Consider the following 23367-nt stretch of genomic DNA (forward strand, 5'->3'; position numbering starts at 1 on the left):
ACCTCCGCAGGCGCCTGCCCCGCCTGAGACGCCCCGAGCCGCTCCCCGCCCCTTGTTCGCAGCCCCCGGGTGACGCCGGGGGGCAGGGAGACCGGGCAGCCGCCGCGAGGGGGGCGGGGGGGGTACCAGGCGCCCGTGTGGGCACGTCGGGCTCCCACGGCCCCAAACCAGGACCGTCCCCACAGAACCAAAGCAGCGGCCGCCCCGCCCCTTTCCCGGCAAGCCCCGCGCAGCCCTGCCCCCCAGCGTGGTCTGCGCAGTCTCTGGACCCCTTTCCCAGCAGGCCCCGCGAGCCCAGGGTCTGCCCGACTCATGCCTGAGGGGCGCGCGGGCGCCCCCCGCCGCCTTCCTGAGGCTCCCCGCGCCCCGGGCCGGCGGCGCTGCGGGCTCCGCGCCGGGAGCGAGGCGGTGGCCTGGCGCAGGGCCGCTCGGATGGTGCCGCCCGCGCAGGCAGCGAGAGGCAGCCCCGGCCCGTGGGGTCCTCGGCGCGGCGCGCCACGTGGGAGCAGTTGGAGCCGCCGCCTGGAGAGCCAGCGGGCGCGGGGAGCGGAGCGCGGCCGCCGCTGAGCCGCAGCCATGGGCGGCCTGGAGAAGAAGAAGGTACCGGCCCGCGGGGCTGCTGCTGCGCTCGCCCCTCCCCGCTCCGCTGCCTGGGCCCGTCGGGGCTCGTCCCCCGCGCTGGGCAGCGGCTCGCGAGCTCGCTTCGCCCCGGAGCCGCCTGAGCCAGCGGGTCCCCGCGGGGCCGCGGGCTGGGCTCGGTCTCCTCCCGAGCGTGCCAGGGCTCCGCTCGCTGCCAGCAGCGCGTCGGCCCCGGTCTGCGGCGGGCCGGGCCTGCTGCCCCGGGGCGCCGCTCTCTGGGCAGGCGGGGCATGTGCCGGCACCCGGTAGCCACCGGGAGTGCCCCCCCCCCCCGCATTAGTGCCCTTCGTGGCATCGGCTTGCCAGTTCTTAAGGTGCCCACAAATCGCTCTCAGCTGGGTGTCAGGGCACCTCGTGTAAATCCCTTCTTGTCTCAGCTGCTGTGGGTTCCTCCTGCATGTCCTGCGCTCAGGTAATAATCCACAGAATATTGTTGCTATCAATAGATTCCTGAGATCCTAGGTAGCTGTTCTCTAAAGGATCCCCAATTTGGAGGTGAGCCCCTTTTTCTGTATCTCGGATCCTGTGTGGATTAGTCTGCTTAATATCTATACTGAGTTACTCACCTCACCTTCTCTGAGCCAGTCACTAGTTTTCCTTGTGCTCAGTGATCCCAATTCAAGGAAACTTCTGTCCCCTGTGCTGCTAATGAATCTTTGTCCTTGTTTCTTCCTAAGTACGAGAGGGGATCAGCCACAAACTACATCACTAGAAACAAGGCCCGGAAGAAACTACAGCTGAGCCTCGCAGACTTCAGGTAAGGAATGGTTTAGGGTTTCCAAGTGAGGTGAGAGAAGCTGAAAAATGTTGAATTGTCAGCCTTGGATATTGACTTGTTCTGTTCCTGTGTAATGTGACTTACAGTGCAAGAGCTGTCCAGCCTCCTTTGCTAATCTGTGATTGTCCTGCCCTGCAGGGTTCCTCTTCTAGAGGCGAAAGGGGATTCTGTTTGCTTATGTGTATATATATGTTGCTCCTCTCAGCCAGTTCAGTCTGTTTTCTGTGTTAAGGTTGCTAGTAAGCATATAAAGAGATGTGAGCATCTGGTCTTAGGGCTTGTCCACACTGGCACTTTACAGTGGTGCAACTTTCTCACTTAGGGGTGTGAAAAAACACAGCCCAAGTGCTGCAAGTTTCAGCGCTGTAACATGCCAGTATAGACAGTGCACCAGCGCTGGGAGCTACGCCCCTCGTGGAGTTGATTTATTTAGAGCTCTGGGAGAGCTGTCTCCCATCGCTTGCTGCGACTACCCAAGCCACATTAAAGCGCTGCCAGTGTAGACAAGCCCGTAGTGAACTGTTTACAAAATCACCATTTTTCTACCCTTTTTTGCACATTCCTGGGGCTCAAACTTTAGATCCTCCCCAAGTTGAACTCAGTTGCTCAGAATCTATCTCAGCTAGTACATGGTACCCACTCTCTCTGCATGGAAGCCATATTGGAAAGTTATTAAGGGTAAAACTTGTAACTCCAGGTTGGCCAAGCCCAACTGATGCACCAAAGAGATTCAGATCCTCATGTGTTGCATTGGGAAGCATGTAGACGTGTACAGTGTGGTGCACCATGGGTAGTCCAGTAGCACTGTCTCTTGGGAACTTTGGCAATGCATGGTGAAGCAGAAACAAGTCGTCCAGGGGTGGCTGGCAGCAAGGGTCAACTTCACAGTGTGCAACTCTCTCCTTCCCATAATGTTATCTAACTCCCATAATTTTTCACGTCTTTAAAAAAAAAAAATCCCACACATCTGTACAGCCCTCTTCCTTGCTGTTTGTCACCTTTGGCAGAATCACGGAGCCTGTACAGCTCTGCCCTATTGGCATGAGTGTTGCAAGCACAGGACGCATGTTCCTTCGGTATTTACAGAGCCTCAAGAAGAACTGAAGTACATTAACTCCTCACTTAAAGTCGTCCCTGTTAACGTTTTGTTGCTGATCAATTAGAGAACATGCTTGTTTAAAGTTGCTCAATGCTCCCTTATAACGTTAAAAGAAAAGGAGTACTTGTGGCACCTTAGAGACTAACCAATTTATTTGAGCGTAAGTTTTCGTGAGCTACAGCTCACTTCATTGGATGCATACTGTGGAAAGTGTAGAAGATCTTTTTATACACACAAAGCATGAAAAAATACCTCCCCCCCCACCCCACTCTCCTGCTGGTAATAGCTTATCTAAAGTGATCACTCTCCTTACAATGTGTATGATAATCAAGTTGGGCCATTTTCAGCACAAAACCCCGATGAAGTGAGCTGTAGCTCACGAAAGCTTATGCTCAAATAAATTGGTTAGTCTCTAAGGTGCCACAAGTACTCCTTTTCTTTTTGCGAATACAAACTACCACAGCTGTTACTCTGAAACCTGTCCTTATAACCTTGTTTATAAGGGACTGCCTGCTTTGTCCACTGCTTGCAGAAAGAGCAGCCTATTGGAGCGAGCTGGTGGGGGCTTGGAACCAGGGTGGACCGGCAGCACTCCTATCAGCTCCCCTAAGTTTCTTGTGTGGTAGCTGCCCACCAGGCTATCAATTGTCGGGCAGTTCAGCTGTCCCTCCCCCCACTGCCCTGTGCTGCTCCTGCCCTCTGCCCTGGAGCTGCTCCCGAGAGCCTCCTGCTTGCTGTGCAGTGGGGGAAGAGGGGTGCTAATGTCTGGGTGTCCCCCTTCCTGCTGCTTCTGGCCCCCATCTCCCCAGAGCAGGGGAGACAGGATGGGGCTCAGGACGGAGAGAGCTTGCTGGCAGCAGCTGCTGTCTCAACTTGCAGATCTACTTAAAAAGGCAAAAAGAAAAGGAGGACTTGTGGCACCTTAGAGACTAAAAAACTTATTTGAGCATAAGCTTTCGTGAGCTACAGCAAAGGCAGTATACTTAAAGTAGGGTCAGCATACTTAAAGGGGCAATGCGCATCTCTCTCTCACACATGGTGTGTGTCGCTGTCCCCCCTCCCTCCATTCGTGCTGCCTTGTAGTGTGCGGAGGGCTCAGTCAAGTGCTAGTTCATCATTTAACAGTAAGGCATTCCCTGGAAAATATGCCACCGTCTGCCACTTCAACCAAGCTTCACATCGCTGCTGTGTACAGTGTTAAATTTTTGTTTAAAACTTATCCTGTGTGTATGTATATGTGTGTATGTATAATAAATATAAAAATATAGTCTTTTGTCTGGCAAAAAAAATTTCCCTGGAACCTAAGCCTCTCCTCCTCCTCCCCCCCCCAATTAATTCTTATGGGGAAATTGAATTCACTTAACATTGTTTTGCTTAAGGTAGCATTTTTCAGGAACGTAACTACAACATTATGCAAGGAGTTACTGTAGCGGGGAACAAGATGACTTCTTGGAGGGCAGATTGCTGTGGGACATAGCGAGAACTCATTCAGGGTTGTTGATGTTCACAGAGCAGCTGTACGTGGTGGATTGCCTATTCTGGGACTGAGAAATGAACACTTACTGGTGGGATCGCATCAAAATGCAGGCTTATGATGACAAGCAGTGGCTGCAGCACTTTCGTGTGCACAAGGCCACATTCCTAGAACTGTGTTGAGCTCACCCCAGCCCTTCAGTGCAGGGACATCAAACTAAGAACTGTGCTGACAGTGGAGAAGCGAGTGGGGATTGCACTGCTGAATTTTGTAATGCAGGATTGCTACTGGTCAGGTCATTCTCAGCAATGTGCAGGACATAGTGGATGGCTTTGCAGCAGTGGGGTTCCTGACCTGTGGTGGAGGCATAGGGTTATATGCGTGCCATCTGTTTTGGCACTAGACCACCTTGCCACAAAGTACATCAACAGAAAGGACTACTTTTCTATGGTTGTGCAAGCGCTGTGGATCACTGGGCATACTTCGCTGACATCAGTGTAGGCTGGTTCAGGGAAGGGGCATGACACTCATGTCTTTAAGAACACAGGATTGTTCATAAAGTCACAAGCATGGACTTTATTTCCTGACTGGTGGATTGCCATTGGTGATGTTAAAATGCCAGTAGTGATCCTAGGTGACCCAGCCTACCCTTTACTCCCCTGGCTTATGAAGCTGTACACCGGCCACCTCAACAGCACCAAGGAGAGATTCAGCTATCGGCTCAGCAGGTGGAGAATGACCGTTGAATGTGCTTTTTGGTTGATTGAAGGGACATTGGTGGTGTTTACTGACAAGATTAGATCTGTGGGAAGGAAATTCCCAATGATGGTAGCTGTCTGCCATGTCCTGCATGATATCTGTGAAGTAAAGGGGAGGAAATTGCTGCTGAGATGGAGGGCAGAGGTGGACTTCTGTCTGCTGAGTTTGAACAAGGGCTATTAGAGCTCAACAGGGCTATATGGCTCAGGGAGGATTTGAAAGTGCACTTTACTCCTGGGGGAATTCTGCACCGTTGTGTATGTGCAGAATATATGGGCTGTGCATAATTTTTTTTTCTCTGCAGAAAATACATTCTGCTGGAGATGTGCTGCAGTTACGCTTTTCACCCACCAGGGGTTGCTGTGGCACCAGAACAGAGAGCTTGCCCTCAACAACCCTCCAGTTCATACCCAGGTCCCTTCCCAGCAATTACTTCCCTCTCCCTTAGCTCCTCCGTTATCCCTGACTCCCTCAAGCCTTTGCACTGCTTCTGAGGGGTGTGGGAAATATGGTTCTGTATTGTTGTGTACTCCAAGTTCTCTATTAATATACCTAGTAAGAAATCTATTTGTCAAAAAACATTTCCTGAATCTTTTTGTTGTCTGTATTGTTATAGACATACTTGCTGACATATATTTTTGAAATTAATTACCAAAATAATTGAAACTGATGTGATTATCTTGTTATTCTGACAAATAAAATTGTCAGAATTTTCCATTTTTTGCCACCAAATTCCCCCAGGAGTAGTTCTTTAACAGTGATCCATAGTAATGCATTGTGGTATACCGTGCTCTCCCTGACCCTGCTATTTTGGAGCCTGTTACGAACTGTGTGGTGCTTGATGTACATCAATGAATATAATACTGACAATGCACCTATTAATTTTCCGGTGCTTGGTGTACATTTATGGTTATTACAGTGTGTGTCACTGACTTTATGGGTCGTGTCCCACTGTGTACGGTAACAAGTAAGTGGGTGCTTTCAGAACTGCTAGGCACTCTGCAGCATATGCTATGAACGAAGAAAGATGAATTCGTTTTCCAAATAATATAAATTTATTCAGTAACAATACCAATGCAAAAAAAGGCTGTGTGATTTAAAAGCAAATACAATAAAAACTTGTTACATTCTGTTTCGTTAATATATTAAGGTGAAAGAACATTCATATCCATTTTAGTTGCACACACTGATGTGTGAGAGCTATGGCTGCTGTATATGTGAAGCTGTTGTCCTTAATGTCCCTTGGGGTGGAGTAGCAGTGTTTATTTCCCCCCTACTGTTCCATGACGGTGGTTTGTGGGGTGTTGGTGTCTCTGTCAAGTGTAGAATGAAGCTCTTCAGGTCCTTGGCGTGGCATCAGATTGATTGTTGGCCTCTTTGGCCTTCTGGTATGCCTGACACAGTTCCTTTGCTTTCACTTGGTGCTGCTGCTGGTCCCTGTTGTACCTTTTCTCCTGCGTCTCCCATGCAATCTGCTCATAGGTGTTTGTTTCTTTGGCTGGTCCATGTCTGTGCCTGTGCCACCGTAAGGTCTCTAGTATAGACATAGCTTCAGCCTGTGACACAGGTATGTTTATATTCTTGGGAAAGTGCCTTGAGTAGCACAGCTGTCTTCGAAGGGGCTTGAATCTATATTCTGAAAGACTGCACATGATGACTTAGGCAGTACTTTACAGATCGTGCTATAAACAGGTATGAGAGAATGACTGCTGGACCCAGTGCTGCTTTACACTGTTTGGAACGTAGCCTTGAGTAGCATGTTCCAAACTCTGCTACTGCTCTGTATGCTGCAATGCTGTGTATGGCGACTTAGCACGGATCCTGCAAAGTCAGTTGCAGGGAATGTCCCAAACCACTTTCTAAATCAAACATTAGACCCATGCAGGCGGTGGGTTTGAGTATTTCCTGGTTTTCAGAGGCTTGTTTACCACCCACTGCCCACCTTGTAGAAGGGCACTAAGCCACCTTAACTCTCTATTAGTGAAGTTCAGGGGCATCCCATCACCAGTGCCTTGAGCCACTAGTGCCTTTGTGTGGTTTCTCATCTCCTCTGTGTCTGTGTTGCAGGCGTCTGTGTATCCTGAAGGGGATCTACCCCCATGAGCCCAAACACAAGAAAAAGGTGAACAAAGGCTCCACTGCTGCCCGGACCTTTTACCTCCTCAAAGACATCAAGTTCCTCCTTCATGAGCCCATCATCAACAAGTTTCGGGAGTATAAGGTAGGCTGAGAGGGCCAGCTGAGCTTTGTGAGTTAGATTAGCTCTGTTCCATTTGAAAAAGACATTCCCCTACCACCCCTCTACATACAGGCTCTGGAGCTCCTGGCCTCCCTTGCCTGGGCTGCTGTCCACCTCCCATTAAGCTGTGCGTGTTCCTAACGTGCCATGGCTCTTGGGGCTGCTCTTGTCATGGGCAGTCTGGGCTTTGGAAACTGAAGGAGGCAGGCACCAGCTGCTGTGTGTGACTTCTTAGGCTGGTGGCTTGGTAGAGTGGGAAGCTGCGGATCTGAAGCCTGCCTGGGAGTCTGTCACTGCTGATGCAGATTCATTATTCATTGCTGTGGATCCAGCTGTGCTTGTTAACATGCCACAGGACCTTTGCTTAGGATTCTAGGCCTGTGTGAAGGACGCAGCCCTAGTGGTGGGGCACTTATATTGGCAGTAGAGAGCAATAGTGGGCTTTGATTCTGAGTGGGTGGAGGTGCCTGGTTTATTACTATGAGCTGAAGGGCAGAGCAGCATGAGCCAGCGAAGAGAGTAGTGGACTGGGAGCCAGGACTCCGGGGTTCTTTCCCCTGCTCTGCTCCTGACTTTCTGGGTGACCTTAGGCAAGTCCCCTTAGTCCTCTCTGCCACTGCGTGGTGTGCTGTGAGAAGGCAGGTTTTGAGGCCTGTTTCCTGTTGGTCTGTTAATCAAGCCCTTGGCAGTGATGGGAATGTGCTGTATGCCTTGACCTGAAGTGTGATAGGTGCAGGAGGTGGTCACATGATTGCATTCCCTTGTATCAACCCCCTGGCCTCTCTGTCTCTGCTCAGGTATTTGTCCGGAAGCTCCGGAAAGCGTATGGGAAAAGCGAGTGGAACACCGTGGAGCGGCTGAAAGATAACAAGCCCAGCTACAAGCTTGACCACATCATCAAGGAGAGGTGAGGTGGAGGTTGCCAGGGCTGGGACACCGATAGCACGGTGTGAAACAGCCCTGTTGTTGTATAGCAGATAAGGTAGGCTGGCTGGAACTTAGAAGGCTTAGTCTGATTAGCGAGAATCCATCCGAGCAAGCAGCTGGACCAGGGACTGTCACGCCCCCCAGCAGTAGGACTTGTACCTGGGACACTGCTTGGGCTTGACCTCAGGCAGCCTCTTCCAAGCATCGAATCCCACGACTGCAGCTCATGTAACTGACTCATTCCAAGATAGAATCACAGAAGTGGAAGCGACCTCAAGAGGTCGTCTAGTCCAGGCCCCTGCACTCAAGGCAGGACTAAGTATTATCTAGACCATCCTTGACTGGTGTTTGTCCAACCCCCAATGATGGAGATTCCATAACCTCCCTAGGCAATTTATTCTAGTGCTTAACCACCCTGACAGGAAGTTTTTCCTAATATCCAACCTTGCTGCAATTTAAGCCCATTGTTTCTTGTCCTAGCCTCAGAGATTAAGAAGAAGAATATTTTTCACTCCTCCTTGTAACAACTTTTATGTACTTGAAAACTCTTATATCCCCTCTCAGTCTTCTCTTCTCCAGACTAAACAAACCCAATTTTTTCAATCTTCCCTCATAGGTCATGTTTTTTAGACCTTTGATAATTTTTGTTGCTCTTCTCTGGACTTTCTCCAGTTTGTCCACATCTTTCCTGAAATGTGGTGCCCAGAACTGGACACAATACTCCAGTTGAAGCCTAATCAGCGAGGAGTAGAGCAGAAGAATTACTTCTCGTGCCTTGCTTACAACGCTCCTGCTAATACATCCCAGAATGATGCTTGTGTTTTTGGTTTGTTTGTTTTTGTTTTTTTTTGCAACAGCAATACACTGACTCCTATTTAGTTTGTAAAAAGAAAAGGAGGACTTATGGCACCTTAGAGACTAACCAATTTATTTGAGCATAAGCTTTCATGAGCTACAGCTCACTTCATCGGATGCATACTGTGGAAAGTGTAGAAGAACACTTTCCACAGTATGCATCCGATGAAGTGAGCTGTAGCTCACGAAAGCTTATGCTCAAATAAATTGGTTAGTCTCTAAGGTGCCACAAGTCCTCCTTTTTCTTTTTGCGAATACAGACTAACACGGCTGTTACTCTGAAATTTACCATTTTGTATGTGTGCAATGATTGATTGTTCCTTCCTAAGTGGAGTACTTTGGATTTGTCCTTATTGAATTTCATCCTATTTACTTCAGGCTGTTTCTCCAGTTTCTCCAGATCATTTTGAATTTTAATCCTGTCCTCCAAAGTACTTGCAACCCCTCCCAGCTTGATATCGTCCGCAAACTTTATAAGTATACTCTCTATGCCATTATCTAAATCACTGATGAAGATATTGAACAGAAGTGGACCTGGAACCGATCCCTGCAGGACCCCACTCATTATGCCCTTCCAGCATGAATGTGAACCACTGATATCTACTCTCTGGGAATGATTTTCCAACCAGTTATGCACCCACCTTGTAGTAGTTCCATCTAGGTTGTATTTCCCTAGTTTGTTTATGAGAACGTCATGCAAGACGGTGTCAAAAGTCTTACCCAAGTCAAGATATACCACTTCCCCCCCATACACAAGGCTTGTTACCCTGTCAAAGAAAGCTGTCAGGTTGGTTTGACACAATTTCATAGAATATCAGGATTGGAAGGGACCTCAGGAGGTCATCTAGTCCAACCCTCTTCTCAAAGCAGGACCAATCCCCAATTTTTGCCCCAGATCCCTAAATGGCCCCCTCAAGAATTGAACTCACAACCCTGTGTTTAGCAGGCCAGTGCTCAAACCACTGAGCTATCCCTCCCCTCAAATCCATGCTGACTGTTACTTATCACCTTACTATTTTCTAGGTGTTTGCAAATTGATTGCTTAATTATTTGCTCCATTATCTTTCCAGGTACAGAAGTTAAGCTGACTGGTCTGTAATTCCCCCGGGTTGTCTTTATTTTCCTTTTTATACATGACTATAATTGCCCTTTTCCAGTCTTCTGGAATGTTTCCCATCTTCCCATGACTTTTCAAAGATAATTGCTAATGCCTCAGATATCTCCTCAGTTAGCTCCTTGAGTATTTTAGGATGCATTTCATCAGGCCCTGGTGATTTGAAGACTTCTAACTTGTCTAAGTAATTTTTGACTTGTTCTTTCCCTATTTTAGACTCTGATCCTACCTCATTTTCACTGGCATTCACTATGTTAGACATCCAGTCGCCACCAACCTTCTTGGTGAAAACCGAAACAAAGAAGTCATTAAGCACCTCTGCAATTTCCACATTTTCTATTATTGTCTTCCTCCCTCTTTGAGTAATGGGCCTACTCTGTCCTTGGTCTTCCTCTTGCTTCTAATGTATTTTTAGAATGTTTTCTTGTTACCTTTTATGCTCCTAGCTAGTTTGATCTTGTTTTGTGCCAAGGCTTTTCTAATTTTGTCCATACGTACTTGTGTTATTTGTTTATATTCATCCTTTGTAATTTGGCTGAGTTTCCACTTTTTGTAGATGTCTTGAGTTTTAGATCATTGAGGATCTCCTGGTTAAGCCAAAGGGACCAAAGGGAGTGTTCACAAGCCAGGGCGGTCTCTTGCCATGCTTCCTATCTTTCCTACACACTACGATAGTTTGCTGTTCCTGTGAGCTGCATCGTTGCCTTTAAAATGTTTATAAACCACTGCTTATGAGTTGAAGAGACAATGGGGCAAAGCAGGGTTGAGCCTGCACAGCCTTAGTACAAGTTCCAGGCCCCAGGGGCCTGTGTGATACCTAGTGATACCCCTTCTCTCCCTGAATGGTGATTTCAAAGATGATGCTCAGAGTCACTCCCAGAGGAATGTGAATCCTGCAGATGATCTGCCCAGTCACATGGTGACTGCAGTGAAACATGAAGGGTGCACCCACCAACGGTGCCGTAATCAGCACAGCTGATCTGTGTTCCAGTGTTGCCTGGAGGCCTCAGCTGAGGTCAGGGCCCCATTGTGCTAGGTGCTATACAAACACCTCATAAGAGACAGAGAGCTGACAGTCTACATAGACGAGACAGTGGCTGGGAGGGGAAACAGCCAGAGAAGGGAAGATGCACGGCAGAGCCAGAAGTAGAACCTAGGTCTTGTGACTCCCAGATCAGCAGCCTAGCCCAAGCCCATGCTGCCTCCCATCTCTTTTGGTAAGAGCTTTGTTGCAGGGCTTGTTCTATGTGTGTAAAGCACCTGTTGTCTGACAGCGCTGCGGGGCAGACTTTCAAAGGTCAGTGGCACCAAACGATGCAGTGAGGCGCCTACTTTTGAAAACTGCCCTAGGTGCCTAAATATCTTTTGAGACTCTGTCCCTCTCCTCCTGCTGACTGTAAAGGTAGGTCTCAGGGTACGGCCAATCACAGTAACACCGGTAGCAGTGCAGACCAGCTGGACACTGCGGATGATACTAAACTGGGAGGAGTGGTAGATACGCTGGAGGGGAGGGATAGGATACAGAAGGACCTAGACAAATTGGAGGATTGGCCAAAAGAAATCTGATGAGGTTCAATAAGGATAAGTGCAGGGTCCTGCACTTAGGACGGAAGAACCCAATGCACAGCTACAGACTAGGGACCGAATGGCTAGGCAGCAGTTCTGCGGAAAAGGACCTAGGGGTGACAGTGGACGAGAAGCTGGATATGAGTCAGCAGTGTGCCCTTGTTGCCAAGAAGGCCAATGGCATTTTGGGATGTATAAGTAGGGGCATAGCGAGCAGATCGAGGGACGTGATCGTTCCCCTCTATTCGACATTGGTGAGGCCTCATCTGGAGTACTGTGTCCAGTTTTGGGCCCCACACTTCAAGAAGGATGTGGATAAATTGGAGAGAGTCCAGCGAAGGGCAACAAAAATGATTAGGGGTCTGGAACACATGAGTTATGAGGAGAGGCTGAGGGAGCTGGGATTGTTTAGCCTGCAGAAGAGAAGAATGAGGGGGGATTTGATAGCTGCTTTCAACTACCTGAAAGGGGGTTCCAAAGAGGATGGCTCTAGACTGTTCTCAATGGTATCAGATGACAGAACGAGGAGTAATGGTCTCAAGCTGCAGTGGGGGAGGTTTAGATTGGATATTAGGAAAAACTTTTTCACTAAGAGGGTGGTGAAACACTGGAATGCGTTACCTAGGGAGGTGGTAGAATCTCCTTCCTTAGAGGTTTTTAGGGTCAGGCTTGACAAAGCCCTGGCTGGGATGATTTAACTGGGAATTGGTCCTGCTTCGAGCAGGGGGTTGGACTAGATGACCTTCTGGGGTCCCTTCCAACCCTTATATTCTATGATTCTATGACACTGGAATCCAGGTGTGGTGGTACCATAAACAGACCAAAGGGAGTGTTCACAAGCTAATGTGGCGTGGGTTGGTGAAGCGTGCATTGTACACAATGCAAACATATGCAGCATACAAGCTAGGGATCCGCAGGTGTTTACACAAGTCAGGCAGCAGGAACATGATTTATTCTTGCACTAGTGAGCTTCCCAGGCTGTCTCCATCTTGTTCCTCCCCACTGTGTATTTCCTCTTTGCCACAAGTGTAGGTGTCCATGCGGGGGCTTGTTATTCACTACCTGCCTGAATGGCACCAAAGTGGGTCTGGACTCCAACCCCACACTAGGGTGTCTGCAGATCCCCTGGGTTTGTTGGCATCTGGTTCCAGCTGTGGTAGTGAGGAGCTCAGGGATGAGGAAGCCTGCTCTCTAGAACTGGTCTGAGATGTCCCCAGACTTGGTTCACAGGGGCCACCCAACACCTGTTGAAAGGCTCCAGTTTTTGCCACTCCTGGGCTGGGTGCGAGTGCCGCCTTATTAGCGATGTGGGAGGATGCTGCTATTTGGAGCCCCCTCCTGCTCTCACCGGGATTCTCTTCTGTGGCGGATGCAGGTACCCGACCTTCATCGATGCCCTGCGAGACCTGGATGACGCACTGTCCATGTGCTTCCTCTTTGCCACCTTCCCGCGCACTGGCAAGTGCCATGTGCAGACCATCCAGCTGTGCCGCCGCCTCACCGTGGAGTTCCTCAACTACGTCATCGCCTCCCGCTCCCTGCGCAAGGTGAGAGTCCCCTGCCAGCGCAGGCCCTTCTCCTGCCTGGGCAGTGCAGTGAGGGCTTCGGCGAGAAGCACCCTGGTGTGGCTGGCTGGGCAGTTGGGCTCAGAGATGCCTTCGGTTCCAGAACATCTAGTCACCAACTAATGCTTGCCCTGAGTGTTCCCAGGGAGAAGCGGGGGAGAGGCCTTCTGCAGCAGGGCAGCGCTATGCTGTTGTCAGCATGTGCTCTGGAAAAAATTCACTCCCTGGATAGCGAGGGGTTAAGGGATGTCCGTCTCCTGCCTAGTACAGATCTGAGAGCCCTGCTTATGCTGCTGGAGGGTGGAGGGGGCCTCAATGCATGTAGGATTCACAGTGCGCTGGCCAGGCTGTCTCCTTTCCTGCCAGCAGCCGTGCCCCCCCCCCCCCCCCCCAGCTCCTCTCCCTTTGCTCTCCCACCAGGTGTTCCTGTCCATCAAAGGGATCTATTACCAGGCCGAGGTGCTGGGGCAGCCCATCACCTGGATTACTCCATATGCCTTTGCCCACGATGTGAGTACCGTGCGCTCTGCTCCTGTGTCTATCTGTCCATCCCCCAACCTCCCTGAGGCCTGTGAATAAGATGCGAGGGCGGGGGGGGGGCTCTAGTATCCTTCCATCAGTATGGGGGTGGGGGAGTCCCAGGAGAGTGCAGGGCGGCTCCTCGAAGCTGCTGTAGCTGAGCTGCCACCTAGGGACTGCATGGTGCTCAGGATATCATGGGGCCTAATGCCCAGGGAACCGTCTGAAACAGCCTCTCACCTGCCCCTCTGGGGAGCTCCTGCCTCTGGGTCAGAGTCATCACCCTGCATGCACTAGTCAGCAACCCTGGAGCCCAGCCAGCTCATCGTTCTCCTCTTGGGCTGGAAATAATTAACTTTAATTACTTCTCTGAACTTTATTAAAGATTAACGGGCTGGGTGGCTGTGAGTGGGATGGAAGGCGGAGGGAGCGGAGCCTTCCCTAGCAAGCTCCCAGACAGTTCTGGTTGGTGGAAACTCAAAGCTGGTCCCATCAGAGGGGGTGGGGTCTCAGTCCTTGTCCTGGGGTGGGGTCCCTCATTAGCTGCTAATTGTCTCCACAGAGGCCAGGTCTGAGCAGACTCAGGGCAGTGTGAGGGGTCCTTTGCTGCCCTCTGACTGCTCTGCCAGATAAGCTGGGGGGAGTCTGTTGTGATCATCTTGACAAAGAAGCTGGGATTTGTTTCCAGTTCAGTTGTGCTGGAGCTGGGACTTGGAGAGCAGATGAGGATGCTAGTGTCTGGGCTTCAGGAGGGGAGCCAGACTATTAGACTACAAATGTCATCTTCTGTAAACTCTCCTTTATATGAAGGCTGTGAGGTGCCACAAACAGGACTGTCCTTTGCTGCGCAGGTTAGAAGTGATATGAGAGTGCGAAGGACAGCAAACAGAGCAGGGTCCTGCAGGGACAACGGGGTGATCATGTTGTCACGGATTTTTGATGCACGTGCACAAGGGGGCAGAGTTAAGGTTGAATGGCCCCTGCTCGTCAGCATTTCACTTTGCCACTGGCTGTCTTTCTCTCCATGCTTATCTGCCCCCTGCAACCATGGCATCTGAGTCCCACAGCGCTGCCGAGAGGGCTGTTCGCCCTGTTGTACAGGTGGGCAGTGGAGGCACAGAGACTAAGTGACTTGCCTTAAGTCACAGGATGTTTGTTGCAGAGCAGGAATCGAACTCGGGTCTTCCCAACGCCAGGCTAGAACGCTGGCCACTGGGTCTTCCCTCTGGGTTTGCTCTAGTTATAGATTCATAGAGTGAAAGTCAGACGGGACCACTCTGATCATGTAGTCTGACCTGCTGAATGACACAGGCTGGAGAACTTCACGCCACAATTCCTGCATCAGGCTCAGAACTTCTGGCTGAGCTAGAGTATCTCTTTGAAGATCCTGCTCTCCTCCCCTTCTGACATGTCCTATCGACCTCAATTTCTAGTTCCCCCTGCCCCAAGAAGGTCTAGTCTTTTCTCTTTTCTCTCTTCAGCCTCCCTTCCCCCCCACACCCAATGTCTCTGCTGGGTTATTCATTTACTGGCTGGGGAGCTGCATTGTGCCCCTCCAGTTAACTAGAAATCAATGACCTTTGCTGACCTTTAAGACACTCTAGGGCCTCTCCTAAGATCTGCCAGACCCCTGCAGACTGAGCAGCAGACAGTCCCAGAGATGCTGTCCAGCCATCTCCAGCTGAATCTGCCCAGTCCAGGGCTTTGACCACAGGCGGCACTCCTGTGCATTTTGCTTTCTCTTGGTGATCCCCTGGAGGGTCTCCAAGGGTCATTGAGCTGAGTCTCACAGGCAGGACCCAGGAGCCCTCTCTGTTAATTGTGTGCTTTAAGACCAACCTCCCATCTTCTTGAGACTGCGGTTGCAGGTCTGCCATGCTCTGGGGAACCTCTCTTGCGTGGGTTGATCTTCGCTTCAGGGTTGACAGAAACGTTCCCTTGTTCCTTGGCTGCCCTGGGGTTCCCAGGGTAGAGTGTGGGTGACATGCAGCCAGTGCCATGTAGGGGCCTACTCTGCTGCTAACGCATCATACCCTGCCCTGCTAGGGGACCGGGTGGGTGGGACTCTGCAGGCTCCCTCCCGTCAGCCCTCAAGGACCTTTTCCCAAGGTTGTTACCTCCCAGCAGTGCCTGCTGAGAGCGCTTAATGAGCAGCCTGGAAATCGCTGGCCTGGGGCATGGAGGCAGCTCCTGTGAATGCTGGGTGGGTAACTGTGCGAGATGGGGCTGGGGCAAGGGGCATGAGTCTTAAATGCAGAGTCAGTGAGTTTCTTCCTGCCGTTGCCTGGAGATGGAGTTCTCCCTGGCTCACTGCACATGGGGCTGCTACCGCTGCAGAGGGCTGAACAACACCTTGTCCCCTGGTCGGGGGGAGACAGCCCTGTTCAGCTGTGTGCTCCAGCTCTTGGAGCTGAGCATTTGCCAGGCAGACAGTTCCCAGGCTTGTGTGGGGGCAGGGGCGATACAGTGGTGTTCTCTGAGTGAAACTGAGGGATATAGGCGCGGGAACTAGGGTTGCGGGGAGTGCTGCAGCGCCCCCAGGTTTCACTGTGAGAAGTTGCTTTACAGCAGAGGTCCCCCAGTCTGTGCTGCATGCCCCTCTAGGGGGTGCTGAGGAACATTTTGGGGGCGTGTAGCTGAGGTCTGGGTCAGCCCCCGGAAGGGTGGGGAGGGAGCGCCACTCAGCTCTGCTCCTTTCCCCGCCACTGAGTATTGGCTGCAGGGCCCGGGGCTCCACTCCCAGCCCTACATGCGGGGTCCTGTCTGCCATTGGCTCCGTGCCCAGCCATGCACCTGATCCCGGCTGCAGGACCCATGCCCGGGGCTCTGCTCCTGCCCCCCAGCTATGGTCCCAGCCAGGGACCCCTTAGCCCTGTCCACATCCTCCTGTCCCGGAGCCACAGCCACTCCTGGCCCCAGCTCTGCACGGGGGAAGGTGCTGGTTATCACTGCTTCCCCCTAAGCTCTGTTGATGTCCCTGGTTGACCTCCCACTGTCTCTTCCAGCACCCGACGGACGTAGACTACAGGGTCATGGCGACCTTCACGGAGTTCTACACCACGCTGCTGGGCTTTGTGAACTTCCGCCTCTACCAGTCCCTCAACCTGCATTACCCCCCCAAGGTGATGGGCGGAGGGCACCACCGGGGTTTACGATCCCAGGCCCCTGGTAGCAAGCGGAGAGGTGACTCTTGCAGCAGGCCTGGGGGACTGCAGTGTGATCCAGGTTCTTCCCCTTGCCCGGGTGCTTAGTGTAGGGGAGACAGCCTGCCCCTACTGGTGGGGAGGGAGTGCTGTGGGTGGGCCCAGCACAGTCGGATCCTGCTGGAAGGGTGGTGACTGCCTGAGAGGCTGGGGAAGGGAGCAGCAGGATCATGCCAGACTCTGGCCCTGCCTTCACCCCTCTCCTCTCTGTAGATTGAAGGCCAGGCTGTGGCAGAGCAGAAGCCGGAGGAGGGGGAGGCGTACGCCATGGACTCAGAGAGCTACATGGAGGTGAGAGGCCCTGCCTGCCATGCGGACCCCACATGACACCCTGGAGCTGGTTAATGGGCCAGCTGGACACTCCCCAGCTGGCCTGGGGGTGGGGCACAGACCCTGCCATTCTTGGCCGCCCTGGCTGGGGGGCTGGGCCCCTCTCCCTGGTGCACTCGTTAACGTTTGTAGCCATGCAAACAAAAGGGACCTTGATCTCCAAGGCAGGGGCTAAAGGGGAGCCATTCCCCAGTGCCATGCAATGGACCAGGTGCATTATGGGGCTTCCTTTGAGCCCTTGGGTATTGGCTGCAGCTGGAGGTGGGATACGAAAGAGGACCCCTGTAGGACCTACAGCCTGCTATTCCTGGGTCCTGCCCTGGGATCTTAACCACCTTTCCGGCAGCCTCCCCCATATGAGAGCTGTGTGTGACACATTGCTGGTTTTTCCCACTGCAGAAGCTGTCAGCTCTGAGTGCCAGCCTAGCCCGAGTGGTAGCACCAAACCCAGAGGATGAAGTGCAGGTGGATGAGTTCCCCGTGGATGGGGTAAGAGCTCAGCAGGTTGAATTTATCACTGCTCCAAGTCCCCCCACACCTCGAAGGAGGCTGGCAGGGAAGGGACTGCCACAAGGGAGGGGGCTCCCTGCTGTCCCTCCCCTTGTCTAGGGTTGGCATGTGGGGAGGGGAGGGCATGGTAGAGGAGCCTCTCATAGCGTCTTGCTCTGGCCAGGAGAGTGCGGAGCAGGAGGCGGCGAGGAAGAAGGAGCAGGAGGCAGTAGAAAAGCAGAAGAAGCTGTTTGAGGGGCTGCGGTTCTTCCTGAACAGAGAGGTGCCTCGGGAGCCCATAGCTTTCATCATCCGGTACGTGCTGATCGCACTCCTCCTCCCTCAAGGCGAGCCCTGGGGATAGGGCGAGGGACTTGGTCTGAACTGGGTGGGTACCAAGTCCAGGAGTAAGTGAGGAGCAAGGGCAATGTTAGTGATGGAGGAAGCCCATGAGCCATCCTCTAGCCATGAGAGCAGGATTAACCCAGGCTTGATACTCTGGGGAGCCCAGCCAGTGTCCCTGCCTGCGAGAGCTACCCAGCGAGGCTGGGGTGAACGAAGTTCCTGGAGCAACCTTGAAGCCCTGCTGTGGCTGTGAGAAGGTGCTGTGGGCCCAGGTGCCTAGGCACATTCCCCTGGGCCCCTTGACAAGGTTGAGGGAGGGGATCTGCATTCCTGATCCTCTTGACAATCCAGCTTCTCCAGTCTTAGCCTCGTGGGATGTCACTGTGTCCCTGCAAGTTTCCACTGCAAACAGTGAGGCCCCTGTGTGTCCCGCATAGGACTCTGTTCCCTGCCCCTCAGCTGGTGCTGGGCCCTTCCCACCCAGCCTGATTCATGGGCGTTTCTCATTGGGCAGGTGTTTTGGAGGCGAAGTGTCTTGGGACAAGTCCATGTGCATCAGTGCCACCTACGATGTGAGGAATCCAACCATCACCCACCAGATTGTCGACCGGCCCAGCCTGGGAAAGCAGGTGATAGGCAGGTGAGCTCCTCATCTTTGCCTGGGTGAGATCTGAGCCTCTGCACAAGCGGCAGGAGAGGCCAACTGACTGTCCTGCTCTGGAGCCATTCAGCCCCCCTCTTTGCCCTCAGCATTTCTGCCCTGCCACCCCTGGGCGCCTGTCTGCTGGCTTCAGTGCACTTTGAGCCAGGCCCCAGTGAGGTGTCTGCCCCAATCCCCTTCTGGTGTGCAAGTGGCCTGCTCCATGTTCTAGGGACCCCGCTGCGGGTGGGGGCCATCCACCCACATCCACTTCCTCTTGGCTCTTCCTTCCCTCCATCCCTCTTGCTCACTCCAGCCCTCTCCCCACCCTCCTAGGTATTACCTCCAGCCACAGTGGGTGTTCGACTCGGTCAATGCTAAGATGTGCCTCCCGGTGGCTGATTATTTCCCCGGCGTGCTGCTGCCCCCGCACCTCTCGCCCTTCGTTTCGGAGAAGGATGGGGACTACATCCCACCTGAGAAGCTGAAGCTGCTGGCCCTGCAGAAGGGCGAGAACCCAGGTAATGGGGAGGCCAAGTCCCGAGGATCCAGCCAGCTTTCTCACCTTGGGCATCCTTTGCCTCCCTCTGGGCATCGGTCCCTCCCTCCTTTTGCCTCCTCGTCCCAGGTTATCAACAGGTCCTTTAGGAGCACAGACCTGGGAAACATTTACCTGGGTTCTCTGCCAGCCTATGCCAGGCTGGTTCTTCCTGCTCTGCTTAGGGGTTAGAATCCTGAATGGTAACTCTGCTCTCTTGACTTCTCTAGCAGAAGAGAGCAGAGAGGAGGTGGAGGAGGACAGTGATGAAGATGATGATGATGATGAAGGCTCAGAAGGAGAAGAACACTCTGAACAGGAAGATGAACGGAAACTGAAGAAGCTGGAAGAGCAGCGATCCCAGGGAAAGGTACCATGCATAGCCATGGAGCCAGCGTGCCCTGAAGGGGACATCCCCATTGTGGTGCAGCTCTGGTCAAGCTCCATGCCTCCCCGTCTCAGCCCTCCACTGGGTAGCACCTGCTGGAGGCAGGTTGCTGAATGGCTTCCGTTCTGAACCCTCTGCTCACCTGTGCAGAACACTCCCCTTTGAGCCAAATGCTTCCTGACTCGGTCTCTGCAGGTGATGTCCCTTTCTAAGAGAGCAGGGAGGGGTTGGGCAAAGGACTTGAAGCTTGAGGTTTTTATTATTTTAAGGAGTGAATTTTTTTTTTTAATCTTTGATGGGGCTCCTGCAGAATGGGCTGGGACCTCGGCCTGGCCAGGCCAGTCCAGTCTTTATCCAGGGCTAGCACCTGCCCTTAAATCCAGACCACCTCCAGCTTCTCTGAAATCTGCATAGTGATCATGCACAGCAAAAACCATTGCTACACTCACAAGTGAAAAATCGAGACACTGTGTGTACTCATGGGAGGTTGGAGGGGACAGGTCCCCCTCTGTGCCAGTCCACAGAGGACAGGAGTCTGCACAGCCCCAGCTAGGTAATGTTGGCTCAAGCAGTAGCTGCTCATGCTTTTGGCTCTGGAGGTCCCCGGTTCAATCCCTGGTGCGTTGGGCGAGATGGCAGCTGTCACATACACGTGTGTTCTAGGGACGGGTATACGTTGTCTGAGGAATCTTGAAACTTCCCCAAGCCAGACAGTGCCATGCTTTCTTCTCTACTTTTTCTAAAAAAAGTAGAAAGGAAACGAATTGCAAAAGCGTGAGGGAGCACAGCTAAAGTTCCTGTCACTGGTGGCGCTGGGCACGTGCCCTCTTTCCCATCACAGTCTCTGCCTGAATTCCTTTGGGGGTAGCTCCGAGGACCTCCAGGAGGAACCTTGGTGCATTCTCTGCCATGACGTTAATGGCAGCTTGTTAGTGGGGTGCTAGCTGAGCGCTCTGCCTTACCTGCAGGCAGTTCTAGCTCATGCTGCCCTGGCTGCTCCAGGCTCAGCTGTGGGATCCCCTCAGGATAGGGCCAGGGAAGGGGCAGCGCCATCTGCAGGGCTGGGGGTGGAGTCCCTTGCAATGGATGCAGCAGGGGGCTTCTGAGGTCACTGGCTCTCTTGTGCCCTCCCCAGAAGCTGCCAGTGAAGGTGTCGGCTGGCATTGTGCGGCTGGAGGACAAGCAGCAAGCAGCCCAAGAGGAGCAGAGCGAGGAGAAGCGTCTCGCCATCATGATGATGAAGAAGAGGGAGAAGTACCTCTACCAGAAAATCATGTTTGGGAAGAAGCGCAAAGTTCGAGAGGTATTGTGGCCGGCGCTCGCTCCCCAGCGTGGGGATGAACCCCCTGGTCACTAGAGCAGAACTATAGGCCTTAATACTCAGCCTGCTCCCACCACAAAGTGCACACTGGTGAAGAGAGGTGGGTTACCCTAATCGAGCCAGGCTGCAGCGAGTTCTAACTGGATGGGGATGACACGGCACTGGGGAGTGCTAGGCCAGAAACCATCCGCACGCTGTGTAAAATACCGAGTGAGGCAGAAACTGGCCAGTCCCCCACTTCTGGGAGGTAGGTGGGCATCATCCCTGCTTAACAAATGGGGAAACTGAGGCACAGAGCCAGTGACTTGCTCAGTGTCCCAGGGAGGGTTGGAGCCTCCATGGTGATTAGAACAGAGTTGCTGACTCCCAGCCCTATACTCAGTCCATTAGGCAATGCTGTCTCTCTATGGTGTATACAGAACAGGAGAAGCCACTGAGGGAGGATTGTGCATTCGGAGACTTTGGCCTGGGTTCAACAATGATGGAAATGATCGTGTAAACTTCCTGGGGTGGAGGGGGGCTTTTTCTATAACAATTCCCCTGGCCCACTTGGTCTGTAATGTACACTTCTCCCCCGTACCTCGCCTCTGGACTTGGCCCTTGGGGCTTTCCCCTAGGGCTTGGTGACATTCCCCCCACACCCCCCCCAAGTTCTCGCTGCCTGCCAGGGTGGATGGAAGTTTAAGCCTGGTGCAGAGCTCTGGCCTGGGAGTCAGCAAGGTTAGGTCCCTGAGGTGGTCCTGGGGTGTCCCAGGTGGCCTGTGTCCATGGCAGTGATGTGTACCGTGATTCACCACTCCCCCCCCCTTCCCCCCCCCCCCCAAAAAAAAAAAAAAAAAAAACTAGAGCTAGTGAGTGACTTAGCTAACCATCCTGATCCAGCAGCAGGCCCAGAGCTTAGGGGTGGGTGGTCCTGGCCCAGAGTCTGAGATCAGGGTATGATCTCCTCCAGTGTTGGAGGGGGTTCGAATCTGGCTCTGGCATGACTGTAACAGGCAGGGGGAAGAACTGTTGTCAGTGTTCAGGGGTTAATCTGGGCGGTTTCTCCCCCCGCAGGCAACCAGACTTGCTGAGAAGAGGAAAGCTCATGATGCTGCCATGAAATCAGAGAAGAAGAAAACCAAGAAGGTGCGACGGGAGTGATGGGGCTGTCAGGCTCTGCCCTCCCTCCAGGACTGGAGCTGCCCCTTGGCCTGGGAGACCTATTTTCTAGGCTGTACCTCGGGCCTCCTCCATGACAGGCCACACTGAACAGAAGCCAACAGCATCTGGCTGGCCGTGATTTTCAGCTCTGTCAATGCTCTGGGGACACCCCCAATTACCGCTTATCCCCTCTATTTAAAAACAAAACCAGCCTCTTCCCCCATCCTCCGGGATCCCATCCAAGGCTCCTCCATGGGGAGGCTCCGGGAGCTTTCTTTGTCTGCTTCACCCACACCGATGCCAACAGGTCATGGGTGGGAGGGGGCAGTGGATTCCCCCACCTGGTCTCTCCCAGCAGAGCCTCTAGGTAGGCAGATGAGGGGTGTGGAAAAGGAAGAATCCTCCCCGTGGCTGCAGCAGATCATGGATTCAGCCAAAGGTCCCCAGAAAAGCCAAATGGCCTGTTAAGTGTCAGCAGCTCTCCCCGGGTTGGGGAAGGAGAGGCTGTGCCTGGTGCAGGCAAATGTCTCGGGGCTCTGGGTCGTACAGAGCTAATGGTAAAAACAGGACCCAGGGTGAGCTGGCCCAGGCCCTGAGCTGGGGCTCCTCCAGCAGGCTGGGTGCCTTGGAGCTTGTGGCAGGTGCTGCTCTCAGAGGGAGGGTCCCTTTGCTGTTTGCTTTACAAGCTGGGGATCTGCACAGTCCCTTGCAGCCAGGGCAGGCAGGTTGTGGGGCCTCCCGGGAAAAGCTGCCTCAGCCCCCCCACCCCGAGCTCCTCTCCGCACAGGGGCTGGGGCCTGAAAAGGGCTGTGATTTTACTGTACTTTAGTAAAGTCAACTTTCACAGCTGGCCTCCCGTGTGGTCTGTTGCCCCCTTTGAGCTATGGTAGCTCAGCCCTCTGTGACAGCTGCTGCCCTCCCAGCCTCAGGGCTCTGCTCAGTAGCCTCCAGCTCCTTTTATTTGACTGTAATCTCTTGAGAGGGAAAGGTCACTATTCAGAGTGAACTCAGTGAACCCTGGGTGAATGCAGGAAACCCGCTGGGTGCGGCTGGCCCACTTGGGTGTCTGTAGCTATAAGCAAAAAAACCGAGGAGTACTTGTGGCACTTTAGAGACTAACAAATTTATTTGGGCATAAGCTTTCGTGGGCTAAAACCCACTTCACTCGATGCATGCAGTGGAAAATACAGTAGGAAGATACATATACATATGTGCTAATCCATTGTCTACAGCCATAGCTCCAATGTCTACAGCTAAGCTCTAAGATAAGTGGAGAACACTTCAACCTCCCTGGTCACTCGATTACAGACCTAAAAGTCGCAATTCTCCAACAAAAAAACTTGAAAAACAGACTCCAACGAGACGCTGCAGAATTGGAATTAATTTGCATACTGGACACCATTAAATTTGGCTTGAATAGAGACTGGGAGTGGATG

At 52.6% G+C, this 23367-nt stretch overlaps 1 protein-coding gene across 4 annotated transcripts; it reads left to right on the forward strand.

The window, feature by feature from the left end:
• The first annotated feature begins 456 nt into the window (after nucleotides 1-456).
• PES1 (pescadillo ribosomal biogenesis factor 1) lies at nucleotides 457-22777 on the forward strand. Of its 4 annotated transcripts, none has more exons than XM_048821359.1 (15): nucleotides 457-600; nucleotides 1317-1396; nucleotides 6817-6970; nucleotides 7786-7895; nucleotides 12826-12997; nucleotides 13436-13525; nucleotides 16540-16656; nucleotides 16951-17028; nucleotides 17467-17556; nucleotides 17741-17871; nucleotides 18416-18541; nucleotides 18878-19062; nucleotides 19310-19449; nucleotides 20603-20770; nucleotides 21845-22777. In XM_048821359.1, the coding sequence occupies exons 1-15, from the start codon at nucleotides 577-579 to the stop codon at nucleotides 21929-21931; spliced, it is 1752 nt and encodes a 583-aa protein (XP_048677316.1). In that variant the 5' UTR covers nucleotides 457-576; the 3' UTR covers nucleotides 21932-22777. The 4 variants fall into 4 exon arrangements, with proteins under 4 accessions (XP_048677316.1, XP_048677317.1, XP_048677319.1 ...); XM_048821360.2 differs by having other exon boundaries at nucleotides 19313-19449; XM_048821362.2 differs by lacking the exon at nucleotides 16540-16656.
• The last annotated feature ends 590 nt before the right edge of the window (nucleotides 22778-23367 follow it).

This window comes from Caretta caretta, chromosome 15 (assembly GCF_965140235.1).
Source record: "Caretta caretta isolate rCarCar2 chromosome 15, rCarCar1.hap1, whole genome shotgun sequence".
NCBI classification, from domain to species: Eukaryota; Metazoa; Chordata; order Testudines; family Cheloniidae; genus Caretta; species Caretta caretta.